At 30.6% G+C, this 22,660-nt stretch overlaps 1 protein-coding gene across 4 annotated transcripts in view; it reads right to left on the reverse strand.

The window, feature by feature from the left end:
- LOC139511810 (GTPase-activating Rap/Ran-GAP domain-like protein 3) overlaps positions 1-22,660 on the reverse strand; it is an 89,055-nt gene that overhangs the window by 11,025 nt on the left and 55,370 nt on the right. For all 4 annotated transcript variants that reach the window (XM_071298895.1, XM_071298897.1, XM_071298898.1 and 1 more), the window contains exons 5-18: positions 21,404-21,522; positions 20,370-20,434; positions 19,981-20,071; positions 19,406-19,481; positions 18,218-18,316; positions 17,299-17,402; positions 13,444-13,555; positions 10,867-10,912; positions 7,798-7,904; positions 7,178-7,293; positions 5,194-5,295; positions 3,302-3,376; positions 2,164-2,227; positions 566-613 (exon numbers count right to left, since the gene is read on the reverse strand). In XM_071298895.1, the coding sequence (XP_071154996.1) occupies positions 566-613; positions 2,164-2,227; positions 3,302-3,376; positions 5,194-5,295; positions 7,178-7,293; positions 7,798-7,904; positions 10,867-10,912; positions 13,444-13,555; positions 17,299-17,402; positions 18,218-18,316; positions 19,406-19,481; positions 19,981-20,071; positions 20,370-20,434; positions 21,404-21,522 (1,224 nt within the window). The remainder of the gene's footprint in view (positions 1-565; positions 614-2,163; positions 2,228-3,301; positions 3,377-5,193; positions 5,296-7,177; positions 7,294-7,797; positions 7,905-10,866; positions 10,913-13,443; positions 13,556-17,298; positions 17,403-18,217; positions 18,317-19,405; positions 19,482-19,980; positions 20,072-20,369; positions 20,435-21,403; positions 21,523-22,660) is intronic.

A 22,660-nucleotide genomic window follows, 5' to 3' on the forward strand; every position in this document is an offset into this window, starting at 1 on the left:
ATCAACCCTCCTCTATACCTATGGCCAATGTAGAATAAACAAAAAACAGCAACATGTATGTATGTAAATTCACTCTTGTCGTTTATACGAAATATCAGCCCCTGAACGTTAGAAAAACAACAATCAAGCGATCAATCTGACTTGTAAATCAGTATTGATAAAATAAGAAAACACGATTTTTTGTTTGTTTTTAAATTTAAAATGCAAATTGCAAACATAAAAAATAGTTATTTGTTCATAACACGAAAAAACAATAACTGATGTACATATACACGTACAATTTGTTCTAGTGTTGAATGATGAAATTATAAAAAAACATTTCTGGTAAGCTGTTGTTTGCTTGTGCTAAAGATATTTTTTTTCTTCAATTTTACCTTGCTGAAATAAGGTTTAGAGGAAATAAGTAACGAATAGGTAACGAATAGGGAATAGGGAATAGGTAACGAATAGGGAATAGGGAATAGGTAACGAATAGGCAACGAATAGGGAATAGGTAACGAATAGGGAATAGGGAATAGGTAACCAACTTGACGCCCATAATGAATTAAGCATTATTCATACATACCTTCCAAAAGAAGCATTCCGGCGTCTGTTGACAGGACAAGCTTATCACCTGCAATATCGAGAAACATTTTAGATATATGTATTACATTGTGATTTGTGATATTATTTTCTCAAGGGTGTTTGAAAGGGTTGGTATGTTGAACATCCATAAATGTTTAACTTCGTCACTACGACACGAGGTATCGAGTAGATTGACTCAAATCATATTTTTTGAACCAATGAAAAGTTATATTTTTTTTCAATTCTAAATTACATCTGTGTTTCGCTAACTTGTTGAATTAATAATAGAACGAATACTCAATTCAAGTATGAAGCATTCAAATTTACACCAAGATCCCATTAACTGTAATTGGAAATCCTGCATTTGTCATACCTTACTATACAATATGATCAAATTGCAGAAAGATTCCCCTCCTGAATAATCGAAATCTAACATTTTGCAATTGTCATAAAAACAAGTCGAGATACACCAACTCGAACGAAGGGTGTATCGTATATACAAAACCATGGCATGATGATTGTATACACTGTTTATAATCATCTATCTACATAACAGATGCATTTATTGAATGAACGATATTTGACGCTTGAAATAATTCTAGATATTTTTAATGCAGTTCAGAACTATATTAAGCACTCATTGAATAAGGAAAATGGGCAAACGGGAAAATTGAAATTAATTGAAAATGGTTATCAATAGCGATACTTTAACTATAAACATGAAACCGAAACATCAAAGTTTGCATCATTGTGTTATTATATGTGAGTAACCATTTAAAAAAATAAGAAATGATAGGTAATTCCTATGCAAAACTTCGGACTAAAGGAGTAGGTCCAGTAAGACCCTTTTTGGCCCCAAAATATAGCAGTTTTACAAAATTGTTTAAATGTAAACTGTTGGTTATTTATTGGACAGTATAATGTCCGTGTAAAACGAAAGTGGCCGCATTCGTGTTCATGCTAAATATTGAGATGTAAGTTGTATTTGATGATAATATATAATATATATAAAGGTTTAGGATGAACACGGATGCGGCCACTTTCATTTGTGACAATAACCATATGAAAAGTGACATTTTTCGGCATATTTGGTAGATATTCCATATTTGAGCTTGAATCGGATCGTTTTTAAGGACTAAATTAGCCAAAATCTTTCACATAAATTATTTGAATCATATGAAATAGACACTTAAGTGTTTAAAAAGTGGTCAAAATCTTTCGTCAGATGAACCTGAAATTTGAGGCCAAAATCGGTCCTTACCGGACCTACTCCTTTAAGAATCTTAATCGAGATTTCCCATTTAAAATTCTTCATCAAAACGATATGGATTCAATTACACATAAAGGTACGAAATGGGGATATATATATTCACGCCGACGCTGACCTAAATAAGTAAAGTGTTAAAACAAATCTTATTTTGATTTAAACAATTAATATCATGAATGTCGCAGCAAAATTGATATCGTTTATGTTATCACTTATAAAAGTTTATCTTGTTATTTTTCTCAAAAACGCTTAGCTGTAAAGTTAATTAATCGGTTCTGTTTTATAGCGCTAAGGTATTAATCAACGCATATTAATCAAATAGTAAATCTTACCCCAAGAATCACCACAATGTATTTGATTTGGAAAATCCATAAAACACTCTTGTGGTTCCCAAGGCTGTAAAAGAGTTGAAAATTAATTCATCATTGTTTCCAAACTGTAATTACTTAAGTGAATACAACAAATCGAATATCATAATAGATGAACGCCTAGTACATTTGAAATTATACCAGCCTTAGGTATTAAAGCGTTTCATGATAATCAAACAATAAAATAATTAATATTATAGTGTACTTGCCAACATTTCTAGGATATAAAAACTTAATTGCATTAACCAATATTTTTCTCAATATTCAATGTTTATCAGATTTTAGAATAATTTGCAATTTGCATAACAGTATAACTACATGTGTATAATAGGTATAATGCTACTATCCATAGTCCATTGTATTTGTCATGCATATGATTAATATGGGCTTTCATACTCATACATTTAACGAGAATAGTGGCTTAATGAGACTAAAATCTGCAAAAAAGCAAACACAACTATTTACTGTAGATTGGAGAGGAGCCATCCTTTCAGAAATATGTAATATCAAAAAAGTTTTTTCATACAATTAAGTTATAGCGAAGAAGGGTGTTGTGTAGGAGACATATTTTGTGAAATTGACGGCTTTGCATTTAAGGATGTTCGCTACTCTGTTTCAAAATAACAAGCTTTTTAAAAGAATATTATAAATTGATAGTATATAAATAAAGGAACAATAAAGGCAGAAAAAAGTTAAGGGTCCGTGTGCTTGTTTTTGAGATATAAGCCATTGAAAATTTGGCGGAAAATGATTCTCTCTAGACTTTCCATACAATTCACATTGGCAGCATTTTCTTTCAAAAACTATGAAAAAATAACAAGGATTTTATATGATTTTCAAATATGACTACATGAAATAAAATTATGAAAAGAAAAGTAGGCCTTAATAGTTACTCGATGGATAAAACCACAGGATTCCGAATATCTAACAAAAAATTAAAAACAAGATGAGCGAACATCCTTAATATACAAACTGTCTATTTCAAGAGCTTTACTACGTATGAATATATATTTGCTACAGTTGACTTGGTCACTTTATAACAAGTGATCTATTATAACGCTTATAAAAAAAACATCTTAATTTGAATAATTTACAAACTTACCTCTCTTTTAAGTATTCCAGTTGTTACTGTGCTGGTTGGAGCATCACCTTTCAAAATAGTTTTTAACTTCAAAGTCTAAAATTAAAAAAAAAAAAAATAGTTACATTGTAAGTACAAAACAATAATTTAACAGCAACCATTCTCCTGAAATTAAAAAGGGAAAACAAAAAAATGGACAGCTATTATTTTTTCCATTATATTTACGTGCATTACTCTCAACATCTGACATGGACTATTATCATTTTTCTCATATACGACAGAATAAGGTTACAGTATTATGTTCCACAGTGATTGCCTACATCACCAACACACCTTAGCTTGTTCCTAAAAAATGGATTTTATTTAAGTCAACAAATGGTGATTTTTGTGAAACGTTTGTTGGTGCAATACTGTTTCTTTAGTCACCGTATTACTAGTTTCCTTCAATTTTGTGTCTGAGTTCCCTCTAAGGCTTGTTATTCACAAACTATTGTTGGTGTGAAAAGTGAATGGTCTGAATGTTGAAAGTCTAACATTGCATTCGCAGCTAAGAATCTCCTGTCGGATGATTAATGTATAGCATGATACGTTGACACTGACGACGCAACCGGTCTCACTTCAGTTATAGTTCATGCGATTCTTTTAGTGTTCTTATCTCGTTATACAAAATTGAAACCGATTGAAGAGTTTGACCATCGATAGTCAATTGTTAACTCTTACTTACCATTCACCTATAATAAATCAACAAATCGGTGTATTATGTTCATTTACGACTGCTGCGAAAGGAGTAGGGTAAGGACTCATTTTGGCCTCAAATTTCAGTTTCATCTGAAGAAAGATTTTCACCACTTTTTAAACACTTAAGTGTCTATTTCACTTGATTCAATTAGTTTATGTGAAAGATTTTAACTGATTAAGTCATTAAAAACGATCCGATTGAAGCTCAAATATGAAAAATTTCTCAAATATGCCAAAAAACGTCACTTTTCAGATTGTTTTTGTCAAAAATGAAAGTGGCCGCATCCGTGTTCATCCACAACCTTTATATATGTTATGTATTATCATAAAATACAACTTATATTGCAATATTAAGGATGAACACGAATGCGGCCACTTTCGTTTTACACGGAAACCGTCTTAAATTTAACTAAAATGATAGAATTTTGAAAATTTCAGTAATTTAGCATGACTTAATGGTGCTACAACCCGATATATGTGCATTGTATTGTCAAAAACAGCCCATATTTATGTAGCAGAAGCATTCAACTGTCCAATAAATAACTAAAAAATTACATTTTAACAATTTTGTAAAACTGTTATATTTTTGGGCCAAAACGGGGCCTTACCGGACCTTCTACTTTGCAACGACACGAAGATAAATGAAAGACTTTTCCGGGTAACATGTTTGTTTATGATATTTCTTTGTGATGATCAAAAGTAAAATAAAACGCAAGAAAATGTATGATATCAGCAATTACGTCTCATGTTTCATTAATTGTCATTTTTTTTATGGAGTAGATTATTAACTGAAGAAATTATATGCATGTAAGGTTCCGTATTAAAGTCTAAAAGATAATGATTTAGTTCTAATGTATCAAAATAGCAATGCAAGAGGCTGAAATTTCTATTTGCAAATGGAAATAAGGTGTTACATACTGGCAAACCCGTAATGAAACTTTTATTAATCAAACAAATATTTCAGACTCATGTTAGTTTCGTTTTAGTTATCTTGTCTTGCTACTGTTTCAAATGACATAAATAAATACACCTGAAACTCAGCATTTTGCATCTGATTATTAAATTATCGCAATATCGAAAAACGTATCTAAAAATTCAATAAGTAATTTCTGTTAAAATTGTAAATAAACAAACAACTTATCATCATAATACAATATGTAGTTTGTCATATGTACCTGGCCGACTCTGACAAATTCAGCCCGTCTTGCTTCTTCTTTCCGCGAACTTTGGACATCTTGAATAACATCACTAAAAGCTCGTCGGTACAACATATTATTCTAAAAAAAAAAGTACATAATATGTATTAACCAATATTTAATGTGTATGCTTGTCACGGTCCTTGTTTTAATTTGACAATATAAAGTTGTCACAAGGGACCTGCAACATCTGGTGTAAATATATAGCTTCTTGCAATATTGGAATTTAATAAATATCTGACGTTGTTATGTCAGAAACAATCCGGGGTTCAATCAAGTAAAGAAAGAACTAGTCCGGTAATGTGATTACTAATGTCAGCCTAGCAAAACAAGATGTAATTTATCATACCCTTATATTACTATAAGTAAAATTATACATACTATTTTCAGTTAATCATTTACATTAGTTTGATCGTTCGTTCTCTGCAGGACAATTAGATTAAAATCATCAATTTACAGATTAATATAAGTGTCCATAGGATTTCTGTTATTATCTTTCAAGGGTACATAACTTAGGATTAATGAGCTGTTCTTTCAAAAAATGTAATATTTATTTATACATTTATGTGAGCTATTGCTGTATGCTATTGTATATATTTGGCCTAATAAACAGGGAAAGAATAAAATGTGTTCACGCTGATTTTGACTAATATATATGTATAAATAGATATTCTGTATTAATTGGCAAAATATATAACTAAGTGTTATTAGATCAGAATTATTTGGAAACAGTTTGTAGGGGCCAGTATAAAAAATGACAATGACCTATTTATATTCCCAATTACTACATCGAACTAGTAACATATATTTAAGTAGTTCACATCGTATTATATCATCTGAGTAATCTAGGTACGTGATTAGTCGAATTAAGTGAAAAGGTATTTATTGAATTGAAATCTTGCCTTTATCTATTCCTTGTTAATGAAAATTAATCCCAAATCTTATCATTGTTAGCTGCATCGTTAATTTTATCAGATATTTCATGTTTAAGGTATTGAATAATAGGATTAGCTCTTTAAAGTTGATGCTTCATATCACTTTTTATTGTCTCGTTGTTAAATTCAGCTTCGGTCAAACGTACCTAAAGAGTTAATTACTAAAAGAGGGGCGAAAGATACCAGATGGACAGTCAAACTCATAAATCGAAAATGAACTGACTACGCCATGGCTAAAAATAATAGTACGCATGACACAACATAGAAAACTAAAGATAAAGTAACACGAACCCCACCAAAAACTGGGGGTGATCTAATGTGCTCCGGAAGTGAAAGCAGATCGTGCTCACTAAAATATTCATTTGTTTAAATAATTGAATTGATGTTATCAATCATTTATATTTAACAAGCATCTGCGTCAGACTAATTCTTCATTATGTGTTTATAAAATTGAACAAACCAGCAAATTCCTTGCTTTGTTATCTTACTTATAAAAAGTAATATATCAGATCACTATATATAGAAGTGTTTTTTTTTATATTATATAGAAGGCAAAGGGCGGTTTATTTCATCAACTCACATATTTTCTTTCTGCGCATGGGGAAGTAAAAAGTATAAAAATGTAACATAAATTCCGAATTAAAACGGGAAATTTGAAAATGGGAAGCTGACAATTAAAACTTTATCAACCTACGGATTGAGCGAAAAACAACGACCAAATTCCTGACTAGGTGCAGACATTTTTCAAAGAATATGGTGGGCCAAACATGATTTTATAGCTAGCTAAACTGCCCAATTGTACATGTTGTATAACAATTACTTTCATACGAAGCAGTGAATAATGTTTGTAAATAAATATGCAAAATATAAAATAATTTGATTCAAATAAATATAACTAATGTTATAACTTTAAGGAAAAAGGGACTTTCAACCAAACAGATAATCAAATCATAGATATGGGTGACCTATATCAGAGAAGACACATGATTATAGATTAAAACTAAAAACTATACTTAATTAAGTGTTACCTTGTTGATTTCTGACATGTACACTTGGTATAGATTTTTAATTAACATTTCCAACGTTCGTTCTCTCTTTTGTGCAAATAAAGGGTTATTTATTGCCGCCTTTTCACCATTTATTACTGAAATAAAGACAAAACATAAAATGGAAATGCAATTATTTCAAAATAGTCTTGACTAATGGGCTTTGATCGCCATTAGGATCAGCTTTCTTGTCTGATAGCTAATAACCGATTTACATAAGAATGGATTGTTCATTTCCAAGAATAACTTGGACGAAAGGCTGGCTATTTATTTTTGCAAAACTGTCAATAAAATAGCAATATATGCAGATAGAACCTTACATCAATATATACAAACGTTAAACATGACACCTACAAACCAAAAACGTCATGGTAATGTGTCCGTCATATTAAGCGCATCCGTGTTTCAGTTTTAGGGGGGAAAATCAGACATACAAAAATGTTGTTTGAACATAAAAATATTGAAGAATTGATTAAAAAAAGTTGCGCATGGTAAAAACACATAATCACACACGTCTCGGTTTTGATGTTTTTTTATTGACGCGAAACGATTTTATGATTTTGACACTGAGAAGTCAATATTTTTTCATCATAATTACTTACATTTCACAAGTAAAAAATCCCTAAACTCTTGATGGTCGTAAAATGTTGGTGGTGACGGCAGAGGTGGACCAAATAATGGAACAGATTCTTCTGAAAATACCACGAGCCTACAAAAGATAAAATGATATATTCAATCTTAACTGCAATACACGATTTTTCATATACCATTTATTTCTTCAATTCTTCATAATTGTAGAAGTGGCCAGCTTACATGCTCATAAAATTAACAACATGATTTAATATCGGGGTTATTAAGGTATGCATTAATATCAGTGGTGTCAGTTTTGGAATATCAACTGTTTACTTATGGAGCAGTAGAAATCATAAAATGGATGTTTGTATGGTTATTGTCAATGTCGTTTGTTTCTGTAATGTTATTTGATGAATAACGTTTGTTGTCCACTTTATTATCCCTATGTGTTGTCTGTCTGTATTTGATCTAAGATTCCCAATAGACCATTGATATCTTCGTTTGTTTATTACGAAAAGACAAAAAAAACCACCATGTTCCAATCGACAGCAGAGTCTTGATTGATTTTACACATACAGTTTTACGAATGAAGCACATCTCAGACAATAAATCATATTTTCAAATCTGTATTATCTTCAATATATTGGTCCGTTGTAATTTCCCCCCCTGCTTCATACTTCAATAGACTACGTTTAGACAATCCTACGTTCGTTAACTAATTTGAAAACCGTGTCGATTTCATTTCGATAGAGTCATGGACGATGCACATGTATAAGGGTTTGTTGCAATGTAAAATGAAACTATTTGGGTTGAAAATTATTAGAATGAACAAATCTTTAAAACAGTTTGCTATAGTGCAACGGCACAGTTTACACATCAATAACTTCTACAAATCAGTGTGTTTAATCATAAAATGTCTTCAGAATTATTGACATGTAATAAAGTGATAAGGAAAGACAATTACAGATTTGCAACATTCCAAGGATCAATCGAATATACATAAAGATTTAAACAGTGAAATTTGATTGTATAAAAACAGAGGCATGATTGTTATCTTATAATACCAATACAATAAATGTCTTGTTTCGGCTATAAAGTTGTTTGTGTGAATTTATGTCGTTATGAAATGGGGTCTGAATGTTTTTCTTCATCGATCAGGGAATAACAGCAGAACACAAAAGAATAAACTCTTGGCTATAGTTATAATGCTTACAATTGAAAACAAGTAGAAATCAATAGGTGTTAACTTATCTTAGAGTACATTTTGAAGATAGTATTTTTTAAGATGAATAGGCTATAACACTTAAAAGCAAGATACAAGTTTGGTCATCAAAACCAGAAAGGGTAATGCTGAATTCTATTTGTGTTGAATCCCTTTGTATCATAAAATAAAATCTATAACAATCCTTTTTTATTATTAGATTTTTAATTCCCGAAGACGTGAAAATTAAAATTGCTAAAACATTACACAAATCAATTCACAAAAAGATACAAAAATATGGTTATTATTAGCTGTACACGGTGTATTATTCTAATGTCGTCGTTGATAAATAGGTTTAAAATGTTTGAACGGGATTAGAAAAAATCATCTCTATGAATATTGTATCTGAAAACTTATTGTGAAATTGAATTTACGTAACCATTCCATCTTGAACAAGATAGATCAGATCACCTTGGGAAATTGTCAGGTTGTTTATGTTCCTGTCAATAACCTTGTTATCAGCTATTGAACCGAATGGGCTATTATGACTTTTCTAGCCAGGTTGAATAAAGGCATCTCCGTGTCCTTATTTATACAGGTTTTCTTTCTTTTTTATTCGTTTAGAAGCAGAAAGTAAAATCACAAAAATACTGAACTTAGAGGAAGATCAATTGGGAAAGTCCATAATCACATGGCAAAATCAAATAACAAAACGAATGGAGAAAAACTGTCATATTCCTGACTTGGTACAGGCAAGGTGATATAGTGCATTTGCCTAGCGATTCTCGTGTTAATTTTACATTTAACTCAAAGGCTAAAGACCAAAGATGGATTTTTGCCACAAGTCCATAACTTTTGCAGCCAGATATAGGTAGCATTTTTTCATTTCAAATTCCATTTTATCGCCCCCATCTGTAGTTTTTCTATCAGACAAATTCTTATTGATGTCCGAATGAAAATTAGATTACCGGTAATAGACACAAAACAACCAGCTACACTAAATTGCAAAACAGTTGAAGACATATCATAATTTGCATAATCAATCAATAGTTTTATTTTCTTGTCGGATTTCGTACTATAAGCTTGAGGCCCAAATTTGTTTTATTTCGATTAACCGATAAATCGAGCGCTATTACAACAGAAATTTGTTGTAAGATTTCTGACGATTGCGGGTGAATTTCTTTGAATATATTTGTATGGCAAGATACCATTAAAACTGTAAGAATAGGGCGAATCGATATAATAAAAACAGATCTCATTTGTTACCTTGAAATTTCAATAGCATGATTGATTTATCAAAAAAGTTCACAAATATGAGAACCCCATCGCTTTACTTGATTTACTGGATACATATACATTAGCATTGCTGGTTTGTTAATCGGCTTATGAAACTTTCATTATATTTTGACTGTAGAAGCGCCCATAAAAAATTTCTTCTGCAATATTATATAACTAATGGTAGAGTGCTGTTAAAATACTATGAATATTAGGAAAAGTGGATTGGCAATTCTTTAGAGTAACATTTATTTAGTATTAAATGAATCGGTAATGGCATGATTAAATAACAATATATATATAATAACTTTGCATGTTAATAAACTTTTGATCTTTATACTAGAAACAAGTGTTGTAATTTTAAATTACAGAGGTAATCATTTTTATATTACTTAGTTTTCTTGAGAAGTGGCCCTACTTATTAATATTATCATAAGAGACACGAAATAAAGAAATTCTGATTCTTAATTGATACAACATTAAGGAGACGTTTTGAATCCAGTTATTTCAATTGGTAATTCGGTCTTGTTATATTGAATACCATTTACAACATATCAGAACAAATGTTAACACATAATTGTGGTGCATGGTACGATGATAATAACTATACATAAATGGTTACCTGTAACTATTATCCTGTTTACAATATACAACAACTGCAAATATATCTGAAACGCTAAGGAAATTTAAAATTTCTATATTTCTTTACTATTTAGGCAAAATTAACTTATAAGCATAATGGTACTATATTAAAACTCTCTCAAATAATTGCAAATCTTTTTCAAATTATGTGGATCCCTTTTCTACTGCATAGCCTATAATTCGGTATACAGTACTGTTTAGACAATTAACTAGCAGTCAATTTAGTAGTGTTAAGTAGTTTTCAGACAAATCAGGATGAGCGTTCATGTGTACTGGTTTACAAGGCGTAAAATAAACTAACATATCTCAATTGACTGCACTGGAATTTCCTCAACAGTACTCAATTAGCCGCAGTTAAAAGTTACTAGAAGACTGACAATGACTGAATAATTAATGGTTTAGTATTTTAACAGCTCTTTAGACCAAAACAACAGTATTGGATCAAAATTGAATAACCAATGAATGAGTTACATGTTTATCATTCCGTTAATTTGAATATGCAATGTTGCTTTCCGGTTTGTAAAGAAAAAAGGGTCATAAAATAACTTCTGATTGATTTTGCAAATGATATTTAAGTTTTTTTGAGAAATTCAGGAGCACCACGAGTCAGAAATGACTTTAAATAATATAGAGCAATTTCTTCTGACAGTGTCTTTCAGAATTGTGACTGCCGAATAAATCCTTGACAATTACAAGATATTGACAGTTTCTTCATTTTGTGTTATGACTCATTAGGAATCGAAAAGCATTCAATAAACAATGAACTCTCGATGAACCTTCAGAATGTCGATTAATAAATCCAAAAAACATTTACATTTCTTAAAATTGGAAGTCAAAACAAATGTTGTGATTATAACTGTTGTTACTCATGCTATGCTTCTTTCGTATAAGGTCTTAAATAGTTGTCTACCAGCAAAGATCAACAAATGAATCATTCACAGAAGAAAAATCTTCTATGGGTATTTTGTGTACTGTTTAACGGTCAGGAGGTTTTTCAAGACCTATAAAGACAATAGGCATACTTAAGAATTCCAAATGAGAGACCAGTGAATCAACATATTTTCATATCGCTAAAACCCGATTAATTAAAAAGTATGAATTTTGGATAAACTGTATTGACGGGTTTATAAGAAGTCGCAATTTAATGAATAAAATGGATACTTTCTCCCTTTTTCGCATACAATTCACATTTTTATATTCTAATTTAACAAAATCTGTGCTAATTTTAAAGCGAAATATATCACGTTAACTGTTAGATTTTAAGATACAGTTTAAGGAGTTCGTAATGCTTACAAAATATCATAAAAATCCTAACTACCTCCCAAAGTATACTTTGCCTTTATTTAACAATGACATCACTACACTTAAAAGAACTTAGTAATTTGATCGTCAATTAATAGCATTAGACATTTCCGTTTTCGAACTTTCCATTTTCATGGTTTAAATCTATGATCTTTCCAGTTGTTTTTTAAATTATAGATACTAGAACTTAATTTCACCTCTTATTTCAAGTACAATTGCTAGGATGAATATAACTAACAAATATTCGGATGAAAATAAGAAAATGATTACATGAAACACCATGGATGAGATATGATCTTTTGGTAATCACATAGAATAAAAAAGTTATTATCTCAAAACTGAGTCTGTCAAAGATGACAAAATTTATGAATTTGTTTTCGTTTGTAAAAGTCATTTTTATATTTGTTTTCGTTTTAGTTAAGACTTAAAAACTACATAACAAGCAGAATTTATGGTTTATAAAAACACATATGTAAGGACAGATATATTGACGAGGAATAGAAATTAGACCACATCTCCTTATCATATAAAATTACAATAATCATTTGATAACATAGCGAATTAAAAAATGTTTTGTGTTTAATAAGATAATTATCAACACAGGAACCAATGCTATAAAATAAATACAACTAGCATTGCTTTCAAATATCATTAGGTTTCATGTACTTTTAACATGTACCTTTATCGAAGACCTTAAAAACAAATAATGTAAAACCAAACTCACAAATTATACTTTTTGGTAATAGAATTGTCGCAAACAATAACGCATGGAGTTAAAACATTAATAAAAGCGTTTTACATTTAATATGAATTATAAGTAATAAAGGATGTATATTATCAGAATAATATCTGAATGAATTGATTTGTAAATGCGGCCTTTCACGTAAAACTTAACATTAACTAAAGTTGGTATTCATTTGGGTTATTATGTTTATATATCAACAAACTAAATTAATAACTCTATTTCCGCTACAATGTTTGGGGGAGTAATACATTAAATCGTTTTAATGTAATGAAATATAAATAAATATAAAGGCGATTTATATGTGAATTTTACGAAAATGTAAATTTAAGGTTTCTAGCTGTTGTTGTTAGATCTATTTATAATGATAATTGAACAATTCTAATGAACCAAAAAAGTATTATTTCCATAGTGTTGCCTAGAGACAAAGTCAACACCCAACCCGATTGGTCTTGTTTACTTTGGTTTTCATACTTTCGTATAACCATATGTACATTCTTTCAAAAAGGATACGAGTAAACCTTGTTTTCATCATAGAAGGCTTAAAGGTTGTACTGTCCACTTTATCACATTCATAAAACACAATATTTACAATGTCGTTGCCTATATGTCTTTTCCGCTCAACCTAAAAATAAAACAAAGAAAAGTTGAAATGGATACCTTTAATGGTGGCATATTTAGATTTACCGTTAGGAAGGAAAACATAAAAATCTAAAACATTTTTTTTCTCTCAAAAACTGAAAGAGATTTACCACAAATCTAGCATATACATAATTAAAATATTGTTTGTCTATTACAATGCTCCTATAATTAAAGCTAAAAGAACAATGTTAATTGACTGGTCACAAACATTGCAATTTTGAGCTATAGTTACGTTAGTCGAAAAGTAATATGGGATGAAACAGTCTTAACGAGACAAAATAAAAGAAAGGCGAACATACTAGTAATGTGATCAATGACCATTCTATTGAATACATCTATTGAATTGTCTTATCGAATGAATCGGTATTAGATTGGTCAGTAGATGATGCAGCAAAGAACCGTCATTTTTGAACGTGGAGATATTACGGACGATGTAAATGTTAAATACGTTATTATTAACCTGGAACATTTTCCATTTATGAATGTATCATTTTTACCGTTTCTTACGGTCTACGTTTTTAATAGGATACTGTCTTTTGATGTTCAGTTACTAACAACAAATGCATTATATCTTACGTCTTAAGCCATGGCGTTGTCAGTTTATTTTCGATCTATGAGTTTGACTGTCCCTTTGATATATTTCGCCCCTCTCCTTTTAGTTCCGAACATTATTACTATAAACTATATGAAAATGCAGCAATTGATTCCAATTGTTTGTATCTTTCTTATTGTCACATGTGTGTATGACGCACCAAATGTTAACATTGTGATGTTTATGAACAGAAGCTCTTTCATAACATGATGGTACAGTGGTACTATTTGGAAGACAATCTAGATTGACGATGTCCTTGGAATAGTTTGATAAGTAACCTAATTAACTCTGACAAACAAGGAAGTTTAAACCTTATTATGTTACATGAAGACACTTTAGAATATCTATAAAACTTGACTGCTTTAATTTAGCCAAACCTTTTTAGAATTAATCGGTTAAAGAGCTGTTTTCTAGTATAAATTGAGTTTTCCTGTGGTACATTAAAGTATCATTCATATACCATATTAATTTGATAAAGATTTGAGCAATATCTTCGAAAGACGATATCACTGTAGAAGATCCTACTTGTATGGTATAGATTGAACATGACATGCAATCAATGATAAGAACGTCCTCTATGAAATGGAGCAATTAACATGATGTTTATTTTATAGGTTAAAATGTCATGTTTAATAACGATTTCTACATCTATTATATGATTGGTGATATCTTTGATTTAATTTAATAGTCAATGCAAATATGCATTCTACTTCACACTAGATTACGCTCAATTCTACTAACAGTAAGTAGAAATAAACATTAGTCAAGACGATCTCGCTGACTGTTATCATATCTTAATGTTTAGAATTTGATGTCATTTACATTTACTACCGCAATAAAATTGTTTTTATTCACAGCATAGTTCTAAGAAGTACATATATAAAGCCGTTAGTGGTTGACGAATGATACTCTCCGGTGCATGATAACTATAATTGAGAAATCCTTAATACCATGTATGAACAACCACTACATTTGATACAACATTTTTTTTATATTTTGGATCATAAATGCTATTCAACTTTGTAATTGGTTGGCTTTCTAACTACTTTGATCTGTGCGTCATGGGTGAGTCTTATGTAGACGAAACACGCGTCTGGTGTATTAAATTATAAGCATGTTACCTTTGATAACTATTGAAATCATTCAAAATTCATAGTTTAATAATTGTGCTTTTCTTATATATTTATTGGTCTAAATTAATTTCAAACTAAAAACCTATCAGAGCAAACATAAAAGTTATTTGCAATTCTAGTTTCATAGAACTTTGTCATAAACAACATCACTTATAGGAGACAATAATCACCTGCTAAACAAAAGTGTAATGTGATATAACATATTATATTAAACACTGGATAAAACACCAGAGAGAAATGAAGTTCATGTAGATAACAATACAAGAAAAAAAAACATATGCGGGAAACCTCATCAATACACTATACAAAGTTGTTGGGAACATACTTTACAGACATCTTTTTTTAATTCACGAAGTACGGCCGCACATGTGTTAATAAAAAAGTTATGATGTTTCCTAATTAACTCTGAAATAGTCTGAATATATTTCATGATTGTTTGTAAGAAACGTGTGCATTGAAAACAATATCACGGTTATGCAAATTTTGTATCTTATTTGAATTTTGCTGCAAACATTTCTTAAAGTGCATGATTCATTCGATAGAAAACCTCTAACTAAATTCGTGTTCCAATGTAATGAAAATTAACAATATTATGTTTGCCTTCATTGACAAAGTTCACTGTATAAATCCTTAGTAATTGAATTTGTATTGATACACATCGCAGGTTACAAAACTTGCAGTTTGAAGAACAAACTCATCCTTCTTACAGGCAGAGGAATGTGGTTGAAAATTAAATTCTAGGCAAAAGCAAATTATCTTAATCAATCATATTCCTTTTTAAAAATCAATATTGACTCTATTTGACAACTATAGTGTTTGTTGGATTAATTTTGATTAGTTACTTTCTTGTATTCGTAATCAAAGAATTAATTATAGAAAAAAGTGATTTTCGTTGGTCTTCTGGATATCATTTGTATTATAGCTTTTAACTCTGCGGGAATAGATTCAATGGTTAAGGACATTCATCTAATAGAATTATTGAGGATAATTCTAAAGATTAACATAGTTTGCAACTTATGCTTTTAAAAGCTAAGAATAAACAACAAAATATGAATGTTACTTCATTTCATTCTTTAATGTAGAGTTCTATTTTAACAACATCAAACAAAGTACTGCTAATACATTTGTTAATGTACATTCATAGCAAATAAATTACAATATTGGCTATGTCTTAATATGCATAAACAACTATATGCTAGTTAATCATGAAATATGATAAAACTAATAACGTAGAGATTTATAAGGTGTTCAATAAAATTGAGAATGGAAATGGGGAATGTGTCAAAGAGAAAACAACCCGACCAAATAAAAAACAACAGCAGAGGGTCACCAACAGGTCATCAATGTAGCGAGAAATTCCCGCACCCGGAGGCGTCCTTCAGCTGGCCCCTAAACAAATATATACTAGTTCAGTGATAATGAACGCCATACTAATTTCCAAATTGTACACAAGAAACTAAAATTAAAATAATACAAGACTAACAAAGGCCCGAGGCTCCTGACTTAGGACAGGCGCAAAAATGCGGCGGGGTTAAACATGTTTGTGAGATCTCAACCCTCCCCCTATACCTCTAACCAATGTAGAAAAGTAAACGCATAACAATACGCACATTAAAATTCAGTTCAAGAGAAGTCCGAGTCTGATGTGTTTTCTTTACCTTGAACCGTCACGAGAGAAGTTTTAAACTATGAGCAACAGGCACAGGGAAACATACGTTACCATTGGGAAAACAATCCGAAATAAACTACTGAACAAATGGTACGACTTGGACGGACATAGATGCACATGCCCCGTAGACTCAGTTGCTTATTCCTTAGTTTTATATATTGTGTCATGTGTACTATTGTTTGTCTGTTTGTCTTTTTCATTTTTAGCCATGGCGTTGTCAGTTTATTTTCGCTTTGAGTTTGACTGTCCCTCTGGTATCTTTCGTCCCTCTTGTATGACTGATCCATAACGATACACATTAAACATCGCTGTATAACATGTTAAATACATACCTGCTGCATGTTTTCTTTAGAGATAGGCAGTAGTGTAGACACATGGAACATTATCTCATGCCCCTCATATACTGTATAAACTGACTCAGTTCCAGTAGCATTTGCTGAAACATAACCACAAATGGTAAAACTAAGCTGACTATCGTTTACTCGGACTGTTTTTCTTAATTCTTTTTATCTCAAATTAAAAAGTCTATCCAAACTGATCAAATTAAATTATATTTATTCTGGATTTCTTACAACTTATGTTATCTTAATGTGCTTTTGTTCGTCAACTTCGAACAACGAAAGGCGACTACATGTTTGTGTACAACATGACGGTTTCTCTCGTCACAGACTGATGGATCGTTGTAAGATCATAACAACACGTACAAATATTGAATTGATGTCTGGAAATCATCCAGTTTCGATTTTTTAAGTTCAAAACAGCAGTTCTCCACATGACAAACTATCACTTTAGAATATATCATTGTTCAATTTATTTGATAATCAAATTAGGTTAAAGGTATTATTAATTAATAACGTATAATTTATGTTATCTTTTGTTGTTATTTTAAAATTGGGTATATTTTGTCTCAAAATTGCATAGAAAGAATGTGTTAATGTGCTATCTTTGACACGCCTTTTGATACCAACAACATACAACTGTATCTGCCATAACACAATATTTTCATACGAGGTTATTCAAGGGTCATGGTTATCTCATATGTATACTAATATATAGAAATAATTTTTACTGAAATCGAGTAATCAACCATATAATTCAACTATTAATTTGAATGTGATATATCAACAACGACAAGAATAGATGCTTATTAATCGCATGATAATGACGATTATACCCATCGATCATATAGTATAAGAGAATAAAGAGATCAGTTAGTTTTTTCCCTTACTTATCACTGCAAATCGTACTTACATTTTACGTCCAAACCACCTTTGAACTTGTCCCAGCCTTTTAAGGAAACAGACGAACCCAGTAAGTGAAGAAAGCTGTTGAAACTGTCTGTTGTCTCTTCTGAAAAAAATAAAGTCGGTGCTCCTTCATTTACACAAATACTAAGTATGAAAGTTTAAGGAAAACAAATTTTGGTTATGGAGACCCAAATTATGTTATACTCCAATAAAAAACAACCCACTAAACTCATAAAATTTGGAAACAAAACAAAAGTAGATATTAAGGGACATTTCTAGTGTCGATGCTTAAGATATAACTTTTTTACTTGTATATACCTGACGATTTCTAACATATCATTCAGAGTTTTAGTAGGTATTATTATGCAAAACCCATAGTCTTCACTGTGTTATATTTCATAATTGATAAATAATGGGAATGAAATTTAAACGGAACACGAACAGCTGTCTACAAAAGACTGAGCAATGCCAAAACCCATCAAACACATGGATTGAACTCGGATGGGTCAGTGTTGGTATTTTAATGTCACACTCCAAAATATGCCATTCAAGGATGGTATATTTAAGGATGGTATTGTTTGTTATGTGTGTGAAGCAATTTGTATTTTGCAAAATTAGTGAAATATATTTTTTTATCATAATAATCTGGACCAAGAACTGAAGTGGTTGTGTTTTTTTTTCTTTTGATAATTTTTATCAACACTTCCATAATTATAAATACCTTCCTTTTGTGGATTTATAACAGTAAGCATAACAATATATATTAAGATGCAATGCATTTCTTAAATGAGGGTAAATTAAATGGATGAATAATTTATTTCTATGATGTCCTCTTCCTTATTTGAACATTTTGACTGAGTGTTAATTCGCAGTGGGTAATGCACAAATAGCAGGACATTCTTATTCTCTGGACGCACTCGATCTTGCTCCTGTTATAGTTCATGCGATTCCCTCAATTTGTGTATGCTATAAAAATAGGAAGATGTGGTATGATTACCAATAAGACAAATCTCCACAAAAAACCAAATGACACAGAAATCAACAACACGTCACCGTACGGCCTTGATTTGTGTTTTCGTAATTGATTGACGATATTTGAACATCCGTAAACTATTGTCGCCTGAATTTAAAGACATACAAATATATTGTCATACTTTAGGAGAAGTGATCTACTTTGAATTGATTTGCTTACCATTGCTATATAATTCATCATCAGACACCTGAGACTCTTTCGCATAAATAACTCCGAATTTGAAATTCACTGATCCCTGTTTAATGAGAAGAAATCATGTATTTGACGTATCTGCATCATGTAGGTTTATATATTTTTTTATTTAAAAAAAAATAAAAAATAAATGCAAAATGTATATATTTAAATGGGGCAATAACTAGGGACTTTTTTCAACTGTTACATCAATATACTTTTGAAATGTAATCATTCTGTTTGATTGGAGAATAACTTATGACTGCAATACAAAATTACTTTAATAACCATGCAAGACGAAATAACACGGTCGCTGCAGTGTTAACGAACTAACAGAAAGAGAGTTATTGTTTATGTTAAATTGCATTACATTTTTTTATACTGTTACAATAATGTAAAATCGAAGTAAATAACGTCATTTAGATAAAGTATTTTTTTTAACTTAAATTGTTCATTTCTGAAATTAGTTCAAAGCAGATATACTGTTTTATCTGTAGAATTATTATTTCGAAAGACATTGCTATATGCCTAAAAACTACTTTTTCAAGAATATCTTATCATACCTCTTGTTCTTCCAAAACAAGTAATTCTTTCTGTATTTCAGAGTCAAATATCTCTTTTGGTCCCTTTTCGGTTTTATTAATATTAAAATGACTGAAATTAAACAAAAGGACAGTATATATATATATAGAAAGAAACACATCTTATCTGGTTTAAGATTACTAAGCTTTAGAAGTTGCTAGTCAAAAGTACAGATTTCGGTATGAAAAAACAGGTCTTATTTGATAATTTATATCACTTTTTCTACGGAATATTTATTTTCTTTTGCACACATTTTTGTTTATATAAAGATGTTTCGATTTTCCATACAACATCTATGATCTCTTGAAGCTCTTTCAATGGCATTGATAAATCGACCCACAGTTTTTATGACACGTTTTTATTGTCTCACCTTAAGATGCCTTTAACGGTCTGTGGTTTACTTTGGTTATAAGGCAATGCTATCTTCTTGGCTCCCTAGAAAAGAAAAAAAATTCAACCATATGTTACGTGTAAACCTGAATGTGTCCCCAGTACACGGATGCCCCATCCGCACTATCATTTTCTATGTTCAGTGGTCCGTAAAAATGGGGGACAATCTCTAATTTGTCATTAAAATTAGAAAGATCATATCAAGTTTCCCAAGTTTCAAATTAATTGGACTTCAACTTCATCAAAAACTAACTCGACCAAAAACTTTAGCCTGAAGCGGGACAGACGGACGAACAGACGGACGGACGGACGAACGGACGAACGAATGAACGAATGAACGAACGGACGGACAGACGAACATACCAGAAAACATAATGCCCATTAATGGGGCATAAAAAGAAAACAACACGGTTAATGTTATAATAGTAAAATACAATTATACATATAAAGTTTGGTTCAATGAATCAAAATAAACACTTGTTCAATATAAATCATCATAAATAACAGGATTAAAAAAGATTCATCACTGACGCTAGAATTAAAGAAGCCATACTACACTCGTTACACATTATAAGAAAGTTTTACTTACTAGTATATCCATAGTCGGTTCAATAATCAAGAATGGTACGTTTAACTTACTTATAAACCTATAGTATGTTAAGAGACCTATGTGGAAATATTGTGGAACTTCACACTTCTGAGACAAATTTTCAAAAAACATTATGAATTAATATTAAACTTATTGTTCTTTTTATCCAATTATTTGAAGAGGAATTGCATGAAGTCGTTTCAGATTGTTTAATTGGGTTCAAATTTGGAATGATTACTAGAAAAAACCAATATGACAGAAAATCTATAATTTAAAAAAAAGTCAAGAAGCTCAAAAGCATTATTTTATTTTATCCCAATTCCTTCATGTTGGAAAAAAACTTTTGTAAAATAAATTCATGACGTCATAAGATCGATTAATAAATAGGCTATATATTGTGATTGACAGGATCATTGAAGACTTACAGTCTTGCACCACAAGATAGTCCTGTACTGTTGAACATTATGGTTATTTGCATCTGTGACGACCACGGACAGCAGGAATGGCTCTCGATCAATATCTGTGCCTACATAGTTCTGGTGAACTGAAAAATAAAGTAAGATTTATCTGAAATTGTACCAAGATATACGAGGTTAAAAGGGTATTTTGGAAGAGCAGTGGGAGGTTTAACTAAGTTTGAATTCATTGCTGTAAATACTGATCATGATTTATATATGATGTTTTATGTTTATGAGATGAGGAATTCATTGCACCATCTCTTAACTTTTTCTCAATGAATAAAACGTGTACATGAACTCAAACAATAGTTTCTTTCCCTTAAAAAATATATCATGTCACTTTCATCTTAAATTAAAATACAACAATTTATATGCCAAACAATGCTGGAAGTAAATTTCTTCAAATCCCAGTGTTTCTTTTTGTTTAACATATGTTATGCTGTTCGTTTATGTATTTGAATTAGCTTTGAAAACAATTATTCTTATACTTCATTCTCCAAAAAATTTGAAATATATATCAAAAGACATAATGAAAAAGTTAAAATAACAAAAACACCAAACTCTAAGGAAAATTCAAACGGAAAAGTACCTAAACAAATTGTAAAATCAAAAGTACATCAAACAAACGAATATCAACTGTCATACTCATGACTTGCTACAGGCATTTCCTTTTGTAGACAATGTCCTGGTTATATAGCTAGCGTTAAACCTCTCACTTGTTTGACAGTCGCGAAACTATCGACTGTATCAATATTACTTTGTGACAATCATATTCATAATCAATGAGGTCCAAGACACAGTTTTAATCATACAAATATCCAAGATATCATCGTGCTTCGGGTCAGATATAGGAAACTATAGACATGTCTGCATTAACGATTTCAATTTGCATAATCTCTTAACCTTTGAATAAGATATGATCATCACTTTTATTTGTAAAAAATTGTCTAATACATTCTCGTATTGAGGTAATTTCTGTACGATACGTTGTATGCTATGTTATGTTATCAGTATCTTAATTTTCTTGATCTGAATTAAGGAACTAATTAGAACTCAATAGTTCCTTCCTTCTTACAGGTAATTCCTATTCCATTTGTAGAATGCCTTTGTGATACATCAATATTGAATACATTTTGAGAAAAATTGTGAAAGAACGAATCAATTAAGATTATTCCTCAATATAAGGACACCCTATCCCGCTCGTCCTATCACAATTGAATAAAA

The sequence above is a fragment of the Mytilus edulis genome, chromosome 2, assembly GCF_963676685.1.
Source record: "Mytilus edulis chromosome 2, xbMytEdul2.2, whole genome shotgun sequence".
In the NCBI taxonomy this organism is placed as follows: Eukaryota; Metazoa; Mollusca; class Bivalvia; order Mytilida; family Mytilidae; genus Mytilus; species Mytilus edulis.